The 13,075-nt window shown below is 37.8% G+C and overlaps 1 protein-coding gene across 1 annotated transcript in view; it reads left to right on the top strand.

Annotated features, from left to right (window-relative positions):
- The window catches only part of NEB (nebulin), a 235,517-nt gene that overhangs the window by 70,968 nt on the left and 151,474 nt on the right, over nt 1-13,075 (top strand). Inside the window, exons 44-53 of the mRNA XM_028477867.2 lie at nt 368-472; nt 1,390-1,497; nt 5,035-5,346; nt 5,521-5,724; nt 7,891-7,995; nt 9,877-9,984; nt 10,329-10,640; nt 11,244-11,447; nt 11,721-11,825; nt 11,913-12,020. Coding sequence (XP_028333668.1) covers nt 368-472; nt 1,390-1,497; nt 5,035-5,346; nt 5,521-5,724; nt 7,891-7,995; nt 9,877-9,984; nt 10,329-10,640; nt 11,244-11,447; nt 11,721-11,825; nt 11,913-12,020 — 1,671 coding nt within the window. The remainder of the gene's footprint in view (nt 1-367; nt 473-1,389; nt 1,498-5,034; nt 5,347-5,520; nt 5,725-7,890; nt 7,996-9,876; nt 9,985-10,328; nt 10,641-11,243; nt 11,448-11,720; nt 11,826-11,912; nt 12,021-13,075) is intronic.

The raw sequence follows: 13,075 nt of genomic DNA, 5'->3' as shown, positions 1-13,075 counted from the left end.
GGCTTTCTCTAGTTGTGGCAAGCGGGGGCCACTCTTCATTGCGGTGCGCAGGCCTCTCACTATCGCGGCCTCTCTTGTTGCGGAGCACAGGGTCCAGACACGCAGGCTCAGTAGTTGTGGCTCACGGGCCTAGTTGCTCCGCGGCACGTGGGATCCTCCCAGACCAGGGCTCGAACCTGTGTCCCCTGCATTAGCAGGCAGATTCTCAACCACTGCACCACCAGGGAAGCCCCTCATATACTACTTTAGTTACTAAATTAACTTAATCTAATTCAAATTGAGTGCTTTCAAATATTGTTATATTTTTTCTTTCTTGTTTGTCCTAAAAAGTTATTAAATTTTAAATGTATGCTTTTTAACTTTCTAGTACCTATACACCGTTGATTGGAACAAAGATAAAACCAAGATTCATGTGATGGCAGATACACCAGATATTTTACAAGCCAAGCAAAATCAAACACAGTACAGTCAGGTAAAGCTACATAAAAATTTTGCTTGAAACTAATTGAACGTTTTAAATGATGTCATGGTATATAATTGATGTAAATGCTGAAGCAGTGGAAATGAATGACTCAAACTGGTTAGCGTAGGGATGTTGCAGTTTATGGTGGTTTAAAGCAAGCACTTTGGCTGTGATTATATATCCCATGGAGTAGGCATTGTGCCTGTTTTGTTTATTTCAGTACTCATTGTGTGTGGCGCAGTATAGAAAATTGATAAATAGCTGTTGAAAGAAAAAATTGCACCAAACAGACCTGGTATGACCTTTGGCTTTGCCATTTATGAATTGTGTAATATTGGGTCTAAACTTTAGTTTCATCATCCCTAAAACTGGGACCATAAAAGTGCCTATGACATTGAATTACTGTGAGGACCAAATGAGAAATTCCATGAAGGGCTCTCATCACAGTGCCTAGCACATAGTAAACACTGGATGACCTTCAGCTATTTTTATTATTGTCCAGTTTTAACTGGACAATATATGTGCATCCATTCAATAAATTTGATTCAAAAAGACCTGACCCTTTTTTTAAAAATCAATTTAACATCTGTAATCAAAATAGTGAGCGTAGACTGTACTTAACTGCAAAGAGAATCTACCTAATATTCTTGATATGACCATATTGTGTCTGAACAGAGAAGGACGTGATCAACTGCACTACCAAGGGGGTGGGGAGTGAGTCTCGGAGGCAAAAAAAAAGAAGCCAGATCATGTGATGCTAAGTCATTGCTCTATGAAACAGCTTGCTTTGTTTTTATCCATATCTTTAGAGATAAGATAGATGATGTTAAAATCTGATGTCTCCTCTTTAGGTACACTTTTGTTCAATAATCTGTTTGGGTTTTAATATACACTGAATAATGCTAAATAATTTCTTTAATTTTCAGAAACTCTATAAACTTGGATGGGAAGAAGCTTTGAAGAAAGGCTATGATCTCCCAGTTGATGCAATTTCTGTACAGTTGGCCAAAGCTTCAAGAGACATTGCTAGTGATGTAAGTATTGTTTGACTTCTATGAGGATATACTGTTATCTGAATCCAGTACCTTAATGCTGGTAATGATTTTCACAGATAGGCCCTACCTTTCAAAATGTAATGCCATCCCCTTCATCTTCTTCTACCCTCTTCACTTACCCCAAATTCACTCTTGTTTCTCACTGATCGAATATCAAAAAAGGGGCTGCCTGGACAGAGACTGAGCCAGAGGACCTACAAGATGCATTACACTAAGACATGATGTTTCTAGACATTACAAAAGAACCAGAGATTTCTGTTTTCCCCTGCTTGCCTGCAAATAATTTTCCTGGCTTCTATTTGTCTATTTTAGACAAAATCAAAGTGCCAGATAATAAATAACCTCAACAACCTAATGTTAATAGATTTTTCTTTGCACATATTTAAAATTAGCTTCCAATTCTTTCTATTTAGTCCATCCTTGCATTTACATAATTATAATAAATCGGCTCGGGGTATAGAAAATACAGAAAGTGGCAGGAATTTAGGTTTAAGATCCAGAGGACTTAACTTTCCCGTGAATATCTGGTCGAAAGTTCATAAAACAAGGATATTCGCTCTCCAAGGCAACTTCTTCTTCTTTTTTTTGGCCGCACACAGTTTGTGGGATCTTAGTTCCCCGACCAAGCATTGAACCCCAGACCATGGCAGTGACAGCGCCGAGTCCTGACCACTGGACAGCCAGGGAATTCCCAAGGCAACTTCTATTTATGATTGGAAAGGGTAGTAAATTTGATAAATAAACTGGATATAGTTCCTATTGATCAATTAAATTTTTATAAGTGTTCAACTTAGATATTTTGCAAACACTAAAACATATAATTTTGTTAACCCCAAAAATTAAGCACCAAAAATTCAGAGAACTTTGGTTATAGAGAATAAATTACCAGAATTTCATAGGGAAGCACAACCTCTTAATCAAAATCTTTGAAACAAAGCAAAACAAGGATTTGGTTTGGAGAGAAAGCATGTCTAAAGGCAGAATCTGACATAAAGAAGATGTGGTACATATATGCAATGGAATATTAGTCATAAAAAAGAATGAAATAATGCCATTTGCAGCAAAGACCTAGAGATTGTCATACTGAGTGAAGTAAGTCAAACAGAGAAGGAGAAATATCGTATGATATCGCTTATATGCGGAATCTAAAAAGAAATGATACAAATGAACGTATTTACAAAACAGAAACGGACTCACAGACTTAGAGAATGAACTTATGGTTACTGGGGGGAAGTGGGGAGAGAAGGGATAGTTAGGGAGTTTGGGATTGACATGTACAGACTGCTATTTTTTAAATGGATAACCAACAAGGACCTACTGTTTAGCACAGGGAACTCTGCTCAATGTTATGTGGTAGCCTGGATGGGAGGGCAGTCTGGGCAAGAATGGATACATGTTTATGTATGGATGAGTCGCTTTGCTGTGCACTTGAAACTATCACAACATTCTTAATGAGCTATACTCCAATATTAAAAAGGTTAAAAAAAATAGAATCTGACAATAAATTCTAAGAATATAAGGGAAGTTTCTGTCTAATTCAGTTTATCTGTGGCACTCCAGAAGTGTTGAGAATTAATTAGATGACGTGTTATTACCCACCGTCCGGCTTGCAGGTCAATACTTCATTAAAATGAATGGATGTGGTAATGAACCTAAAGCAGTAGTGATTCTTGAACGGTCCCCAGAAAGTAAACTCATTTTCATTTAATGTTAGTGCTCCCCATGAGGTAAAGATAGTTTAGGAAATTAAATTGTGTCAATACTTTCCTAACAACACAATATTTGATAGTACCTAATTTCTTTTCACGTAAATCTGTTAGAAACTTTCGAAATCTTACACTAAAATTAAATTACCTCTAAATGAATTTCCCACCATTGTAGAGATTGTATCTCCTCTCAGTTTCAAATGGTTCTTGTATCTATACAATCTAAGGAGAGTAGAGCTATTTTTTATGAGTACTCAAGTTAATAAGTTAGAATCATAGAATTTAGAGTTAGAAGATAGCTTAAAGGTTATTTAATCTAATCTCCCACTCAGCATCCTACCTTCTCTCCATTCCAACTGGTCTCTGGATACTTACAAATATAAGAATTTTTGTGTCCTTCAGGGCAGGTTGTTTCCTTGCTGGATCATCTCTAATTGATGTTATCTATTTCCTTATTTCGAACATGTTACTGATCAGCCCTAGGTCTGTGTTTTAGAACACCACAAAAGTAGCATATTTCCTCTTTCACCTGATACCCCTTCAAACATTTCAAGTTTCTTTTTTTTTTTTTTTTTTTTTTTTTCTCGGTATGCGGGCCTCTCACTGCTGTGGCCTCTCCCGCTGCGGAGCGCAGGCTCCGGACGCACAGGCTCAGCGGCCATGGCCCACGGGCCCAGCCGCTCCGCGGCATGTGGGATCTTCCCGGACCAGGGCACGAACCCGTGTCCCCTGCATCGGCAGGCGGACTCTCAACCACTGCACCACCAGGGAAGCCCACATTTCAAGTTTCTTATTCTCCTTTGGTTTTAGCTTTATAGGTCCTTCAATCCTCTGATCATTCCACTTGTGATTTATTCTATTTTTTCAAAACCCCTCTCAAAATAGAGTGCCTCAAAACTTGGTGTTGTTTTCCTGTTTCAGGTCAGGCCAAGCAAATGAGCTTCTGATTTGCCTTTATCTGTACCCCTACAGAATCTCTTACAAAAATCTACTTTTTTAAAAGCAACTTTGTCAGATTGCCCACATTGAGCTTATAATCCATGTAAACTTGAGTATTTTTAGTAGACATAACCATGAAGCTGGGTGTCGAGAGAGAGTAGAACCTACTTCTGTGAAGTGTAATGTATGTTCAGCATCTGGTATCAAGTAAATGCTATTATTCCTCTCATTATTATTATCCCTCTTGTCATTGTCATCCAACAATAATGCAGTTTTTCCCAATTGAATCTAAATACTAGATTTCACTATTTCTTACATTTATGTAGTTCATTTTGACCTATCTTGGCAATATGTTGAGATCTTGTGGAATTTTGTTTCTAATTTAACATGTTTGTCTGTTTTTATGTGCATGAAGATATGGATCCTGAACAGGCCAAGTTTATGTGACATAATTATATGGCAAACCACTAAAAAACCGTGCTGCTTAATAAATTAATCTACACTATTAGGCCTGTTCATCAAGTCCTGAATCTTCCCAATTTTTTTTTTTTGCCATTCAGCCATAATTTTCCATCATTCCCATAAGGATATCACAAGAGCTTTATCAAATGCTACCCTAGAGTCAGCATACACAATGTCTAGCACATCCCAATATATATTTCTACCTCTAGTTGAATTTAATTTCTCATCATAACCTGTCCTGATACTCAGCTACATTATGTTTTTTTGGAAGCTTCCTCTTAAGTTTTCACATTTCTTATTAAGTTAAATGAAATTCTCAGTTTTGGAAAACAAACATGCAAACAAAACAAACTGAGTTTAACTTGCCCTGTGTTTATGTTAATAAGAGAACTGTTTCCTCTGATTTCAGTTTAAATATAAACAAGGCTACCGCAAGCAAGTTGGCCACCATATTGGATTCCGGAGTGTGCAAGATGATCCAAAGCTTGTGTTGTCCATGAATGTAGCCAAAATGCAGAGTGAAAGGGAATACAAGAAGGACTTTGAGAAGTGGAAAACCAAGTTCAGCAGCCCAGTGGACATGTTGGGAGTGGTGCTGGCCAAGAAGTGCCAGGCCTTGGTCAGTGACATAGACTACAAGAACTACCTGCACGGGTGGACATGTCTGCCTGACCAGAATGACGTTATTCAAGCTAAAAAGGCTTATGAGCTACAGAGTGAGGTCAGTTTCTACTAAATCTCATATGAGTAGCCATTTAACCGTAGACAGACTGAAACTAGATAGATAAATTATTATTGAATATCTAAAATGCATCTGTTTGTAATGCATAGAATCACTTGAGTCAAGGGTCCAGATGAGGTTGGAATTTTGATGGCTTGCTTTGTATTTTCACAGAATTTGTATAAGTCTGACCTAGAGTGGCTGAGAGGCATAGGATGGAGTCCCCTGGGTTCTTTGGAGGCAGAAAAGAACAAACGGGCTTCAAAAATCATCAGTGAGAAGAAATATCGCCAGCCTCCAGACAGTAACAAGTTCACCAGCATTCCTGATGCCATGGACATAGTTCTGGCAAAGACAAATGCCAAAAATAGGAGTGATGTGAGTAACTCTTCAGAAATAAATAAAAGAAATTATAGTGCCTGATACCTGGTAGGTGCTCAATAGTATTTGCTTAATAAATTAGTAGAACAGCACAACATCGCATCACACAGCATAATGCTTTTTTATTTGGTTACTTCATTTGAATTATCAGTTATCCTACACTGGATCATGTAAAAATGGGTTAGTATAAATTTTGTCACCCAAATCTTGCTTGCTTATTTATTTATCCAAATCATAAAGAAAAAACTATCAAACGTATTTTTTTCTTTGAAACTTGAGTGCATTAAAGACCCAGATTTTGTTGGGATAGAGTATATGAGAGGGAGATATTCTCAGTACCTTACACAGGCACAGTGGAAATGTCATAAAGAGTATATAGTTATTTATTTATCTGGTGGTTCCCAACCAGGGACAATTTTGTCCCACAGGGGACATTTGGCAGCACGCAGAGACCTTGTCATAACTGGAGGGTGGCATGCTACTGGCATCTAGTGGATAGAAGTTAGGACAGTTCCCTCACAACAAAGAATCATCCGGTATACAACACCAATAGTGCTGAGGTTGAGAAACTCTGATCTTTCTTAATCAGAAGGGTTAGTCCAAAACCAGGATAAAGGTATATGGAAATTCACAAGCCTTGGTTTGTTGTAGTCCTGAATGTCTTAATTGGCTCCTCTGGGTTACATGGACCATAGTAAGCATGTTCAGGAAGGAGAAAAGTGCCAACCCCTCACACCCCACACTGCACACCTCAAAGGGAAATTGATAAGTCCAAGGAACCAATGAGACTTTAAAATCTTTTTATATTGAAATAATTTCAGGTATACAGAAAAGTTGAAAATAGTACAAATAATTTATGTATGTGCATCTTTATACATATATATATCTTTTCACCCAGATTCCACAATTATTAGCATTTTGTCACTTTTGCCTTTTTCTTTCTCCCTCTCCCACCTCTTTCTCTTTGCTCTGTGTGTGTGTGTGTGTGTGTGTGTATAAGTTGCTTCCTGATGCCACTCTATCCCTAAATGTGTATTTCCTGAAAGTAAGAACATTCTCTTAGATAACCACAGTGCAATGATCAAAATCAGGAAAGTAGTGTTGAAGTAACACTAGTTTACAGAATTTACTCAATTTTACCACAAGTGTCCTTTATAGAAAGTAAAAAATCTTTTCTGATCCAGGATCCAGTCTAAGACCACACGTTGAATTTACTTGTCATGTCTTTAGTCTCCTTTAATCTGAACTGGTTCCTCACTTCTTTGTCTTCCAAGTCCTTGACATTTGTGAAGAGCACAGGCCAGTTGTTTCGTAGAACTTCCCTAAATTTGGGTTTGTCTAGTATTTCCTCATTATTAGATTCAGGTTTTGTATTTTTGGCAGGACAGCACATGTTGCATCCTCCTCCATATAGGCACATAATTTCAATCTGTCCCATTACTGATCATTTTAACTTTGATTACTTGGGTGAAATGGTGTCGCCAGCTTTCTCCACTGTCTGGTTACTATTTTGTCCTTTTGTAATCGATAAGTATCTTGTGGGAAGATTCTCTGACAACGTAAACACATTTTTTCATCAGACTTTCACCCCCTAGTTTTAATAAATCAATGAGATTTTTGTTTGGGTCCCTCTGTCTTCTGTTGAAGAAAGATGGATGATGACCGCGGGACATACAAGAGGCTTTGATAAATCTCATACAAAATCCTTTGGGGGAATCCTAATCCTCCCAAATAATTATGAGGTATAACTATATAATAAACCACATAAGAAATGAGACTCCCTAATATATAGACATACCCTGAATATGTCATCTTTTCAGAAGATAAGGGCTGTCCCCTAGTTAAACACTGAAGGAGACTTTTACAATCCAACAGGTGGAGAACTGCTGCTCCATTTGATGATGTTGGTAAAGACTTTAAATACTTGGGTTGATTTCTTACAGGCAGGTTAGTTGTAACTTTGAAAAAGTAATCCATAATCTATATTTTTGAAGGCAGTTATGTCTCAGATGAGTCAAAAATACTATATCTATTTTCTGCTTATGTTATCTGCTTATGCTATTGTGATGCTTAATTTAGATGAATCAGTAATACTGTTTGAAGTTAACTATGTCACTCACTAATCTTACAGCACCACTGAAGAACACTTATTTCTCATTTTAGAGACTTTATAGAGAAGCTTGGGACAAGGACAAGACTCAAATCCACATCATGCCTGATACACCTGACATTATTCTGGCTAAAGCAAACTTAATCAATACAAGTGATGTAAGTTTCAAAATTCAGCATGTGTTTTCAGAAAGCTCATTTTATTTTTATTTTTTAAAATATTTATTTATTTTTATTTGGTTGCACTGGGTCTTAGTTGCAGCAGGCGGGCTCCTTAGTTGCCGCACATGGGCTCCTTATTGTGGTATGTGAACTCTTAGTTGCGGCATGCATGTGGCATCTAGTTCCCAGACCAGGGATCGAACCCGGGCCCCCTGCATTAGGAGCGTGGAGTACCAACCACTGCACCACCAGGGAAGTCCCCAGAAAGCTCATTTTAATTGCATCTAAGGCAGTGAATTTATTTGGAATTTATTTTGAATACTTGAATCATTTTAATTAACAAACTACAAGTGACTTAGAGTCCTCATTTAGTGATTTTAAGCCTGAACATCCAAATAATTGGCACTCCCTATGTCAGATAGAGTTGGAGGGATGTGCTCTCTGTTCATTATAGTCCATTATTACGCATGTTGTCATAATGTAATGGTTTGTATAGCTCTTCCCTATGTGGATAAGAACTTCTTGGGAGCAGAGACAATTCATATTTGATCTGCAGTGCTTAGCTAGTATAGTGCCTGATATGCATGAAATTCAATAAAATTTCAATGAGTGAGCATAAAAAACTCTTGCACACACACACAAAAAAACTCATGCACCAAAAAAAAAAAACTCATGCAGGATAATTTCATTTTTATTTTTATTGTCATGGCATAATCTCCTAAAAATAATGGATGTAAAAATTAATATTTTAAAGACAAGTTCTAAATTCTAATACAAACACTTTAGCTTAAATAATGTATTGGAGTAATGACACAAAGGACTAAAATATAAAAACAAGTCCAAGATCAATAGGCACTTTAAACAATCTGGTTTCTAAATGAAGTGCATTAAATTAGATTCTCAATTATTTAATTATGTAACAAATCTGAAGAAGCATATTATTTCACTTAAGGTTTTTAAATTCAATATTTAAACTTTCCTCAAAAAAATCTTACATTTTAAAAATTCTGAAGGACTTTGTTTCTTACCTAAAAATGTGTATCCTACTTTTGGACAGCCCTATATTGTGAAATAGACTCTGTTTCACAATGTGTTAGCTACGTAGTCCGTTAGGTGTGATTTTCCCCCACTAGAGGTGTTAGATGGGAAAAGGCATTGCTCTTGGGCTTCCCTGGTGGTGCAGTGGTTGGGAATCCACCTGCTAATGCCGGGGACATGGGTTCAAGCCCTGGTCCAGAAGGATCCCACATGCCACGGAGCAACTGAGCCCATGCGCCACAGCTACCAAGCCTGCGCTCTAGAGCCCGTGAGCCACAACTACTGAGCCCACATGCCACAATTACTGAAGCCTGCGTACCTAGAGCCCATGCTCCGCAACAAGAGAAGCCACCACAATGAGAAGCCCACGCACTGAAACGAAGAGTAGCCCCCGCTCGCTGCAACTGAGAAAGCCCGTGCACAGCAATGAAGACCCAACGCAGCCAAAAAAAAATAAAATAAAATTAATTTTTTTAAGAAAGGCATTGCTCTTTTCTAACAAAAACTTCTAATGAAACATTCAAAGTTAATTGGAAAACAGCACCTAAATGATAATTTCATTTCATTTCTCTACCAATTTACTTCTGTCTGTCTCATTCTCATAAATATTTGGGAAGAGCTGACATTTAATTTTATTGATCTAAGTAATTGAAGAGCTTTCAAGTTTAAAACAGTATCATCAGCAATCAATGAGCATAATTTCCAATTACATTTGAGTATTCTAGAGCACATATTGTACTACCCTCATGAGCTCTTAAAATATTTAGCACTTTGGATTCATTATGATGCAGATGTTCATGGAAAATAGCTTTTTTCAAAGTGATTTTCAACTCTTAACAGAAACTCTACCGAATGGGTTATGAGGAGCTGAAGAAAAAAGGTTATGATCTTCCCGTTGATGCCATACCACTCAAAGCAGCAAAAGCATCCCGAGAAATTGCCAGTGAAGTAAGACTTTCTCCCTTGTTTGTATTGATTGGATTGCAATTTTCACTTCAAAGCAGTCTCAATTTAATTTTAAATTGAACAGAGTCCTCCAAGTAACAAATTAAAACATAGTGAAATGATCCCAGGGACGCAGTGTGAGATGAGGATAAATTTAAGGATGCATTTATTATGTATGGAATTTGTAGGATTTAGCCTTTAATCTTTCCTATCAAAAAAACCTTAAATCTGTGGCTCTCTACCCTTGGTGATATTTGGAATTAATGTTTTCTGTAATTTGCCACAAAGATAGTAATATAAGTTAATCTTAAAAAGAATAAGACATGGTTTCTTTTTTTTTCCTTTAGTACAAGTACAAGGAAGCTTTTCGCAAGCAGCTTGGCCACCACATTGGAGCCCGGGACATCAAAGATGACCCCAAGATGATGTGGTCCATGCATGTGGCCAAGACCCAGAGTGAAAGGGAGTACAAGAAGGACTTTGAGAAGTGGAAGACCAAGTTCAGCAGCCCAGTGGACATGCTGGGGGTGGTGCAGGCCAAGAAGTGCCAGGCCTTGGTCAGTGACATAGACTACAAGAACTACCTGCACCGGTGGACCTGCCTGCCTGACCAGAGTGACGTCATCCATGCTCGACAAGCCTATGACCTCCAGAGTGATGTGAGTATAAGATTTTCCTTTGGCCAACAAAACACCATGTCTACTTTCCTAAGTATCAAAGTTCCCCCAAAATGAGGGGAGTTGAGTTTACACAACTGAGTTCTACCTCCATGGACTAATGCCCACTCTCTATCCAGTCACACAGACATCTGAGAGCATCATTATTTCCAAAAAGAAAGAACCAGCAAAGCACCGATTACTTTGATGGAAACCTCTAGACTGTTGATCTAGTAGAGTTGGGTCGTTCTCTATGTTCTGTTTAAAATGTTTTTCAAAATAAGCTTCTAATCTGAATATTTTGTGGATTCACAAGACATAGCAAAATATTTAAATTTAAAGCACCGATTACTTTGATGGAAACCTCTAGACTGTTGATCTAGTAGAGTTGGGTCGTTCTCTATGTTCTGTTTAAAATGTTTTTCAAAATAAGCTTCTAATCTGAATATTTTGTGGATTCACAAGACATAGCAAAATGTTTAAATTTCTCAAGAATCCAAGCATTGAAATATATATATAATATATAATGTATTATAATTCAAATTTTTATTTCTTTAAGGCATATCATTATGCTTATGTATAGTGGTTTATCACTTACAATTTCAGAATTTGTACAAGGCCGACCTTCAGTGGCTCAAAGGCATTGGCTGGTTACCTAGTGGCTCTATTGAGGATGAGAAGAACAAGAGAGCTACCCAGATTTTGAGTGACCACGTTTACCGTCAGCACCCAGATAAATTCACGTTTTCCAGCCTTATGGACTCCATCCCAATGGTTTTGGCAAAAAACAACGCTATTACCATGAACCACGTAAGTCCTTTTTTTACTTGAGTGGGGTATCAATTTTTGTATGTGTGTATGTAAACACTGAAATCTGTCTTGATAAAAGAAAAATCACATTCAATTATTTTGTTTGGTATTAAAGTGGTTTTTAAGTAAGTGTTGTGCTTCTTACTGATATGAGACACCTAGACATAAAGGTGTCACAAGTACTGACTCACAGAGTGGGCTCTCTTTACTCTCATTAAGAACCAGATTCATCACTGGCCTGTACTTGTCACATCCTTTTTTTGTTTCTTTCAGCATCTCTATACGGAAGCTTGGGATAAAGATAAAACCACGGTCCACATTATGCCAGACACCCCTGAAGTTTTACTCGCTAAACAAAACAAAATAAATTACAGTGAGGTAAACAATGTATTCATGGTGCATGATATATTTTTTCTTGCACTGCACTTTATAGATCAAACTTACGATGATTTATGTCCATTTCAGAAACTCTATAAACTTGGCCTAGAAGAAGCCAAGAAGAAAGGCTATGATATGCGGATAGATGCCATTCCCATCAGGATGGCCAAGGCCTCCAGAGACATTGCAAGTGAAGTAAGTGCACCTGTAGAGTTCATTGCTCAGCTTTGGCTCAAAGATTTCTTTCTCTCTCAAAGATATGTAGTAGAGCAAGTAAGCTATGAAGTTAAGGTTCTAGCTAACAGTTTTGGGGGTTTTTTGTAAGTAAATAGTTTAAAATAATGATGGGGCTTCCCTGGTGGCGCAGTGGTTGAGAGTCAGCCTGCTGATGCAGGTGACGCGGGTTCATGCTCCGATCCAGGAAGATCCCACATGCCACAGAGAGGCTAGGCCCGTGAGCCATGGCCGCTGAGCCTGTGCGTCTGGAGCCTGTGCTCCGCAATGGGAGAGGCCACAACAGTGAGAGGCCCGCGTATTGCAAAAAAAAAAAAAAAAAAAAAAGGTAATAAAACTCTCAACATAAAGGTTAACTTCTAGCTATGACTGAATCCATAGCAACATGCATTTCAAAATACTGTCTATTCCCTGCTGAACAAAGGCACTGGCTACTTGACTATAGCTCACACAGCCTTTTGGCTTTTCCACATTATGTGTACTTATTTACAATTGAGCTCATCATAGGATCCCGTCCAAACCCAGCCCATTCATTCCCTGTAAACCAATGAACCTACAAAGACTGAAGGAATGGGACACATTATTCTATTTAAAGTCCAACCATCCACGTGCACCATGTATTTATCTCTGCATCCTGTGGTTGGCTGCAGATATTTACTTACTTCAAAATATGGATTTACTCACATTTCTAGAAATGTTTGTCTTTCTATTTCTTTTGTCTGTGAAGTCAAAAACATATTTTCTCTTTATATCCAAAATATGGGGGGTAACTGTCATACTTTAAAAATAAATGTTCAATGATCACAGAATGGTGAAAAGTATTAATATATACCAATATAATGGAATACCGGCTGTCATTAAAATTCATGTTTGTAGTGAATATATAATGACACAGGAAAATGCTTATATAATAACTGAAATAAGCAGGTGCAAACCCATATGTAGTATGACTCCTAATTTTATTCTCTCTCTCTCTCTCTCTCACACACACACACACACACACACACACACACACA

Source organism: Physeter macrocephalus, chromosome 2 (genome assembly GCF_002837175.3).
Source record: "Physeter macrocephalus isolate SW-GA chromosome 2, ASM283717v5, whole genome shotgun sequence".
Classification (NCBI taxonomy): domain Eukaryota; kingdom Metazoa; phylum Chordata; class Mammalia; order Artiodactyla; family Physeteridae; genus Physeter; species Physeter macrocephalus.
This window is presented reverse-complemented; position numbering and strand designations above follow the sequence as displayed.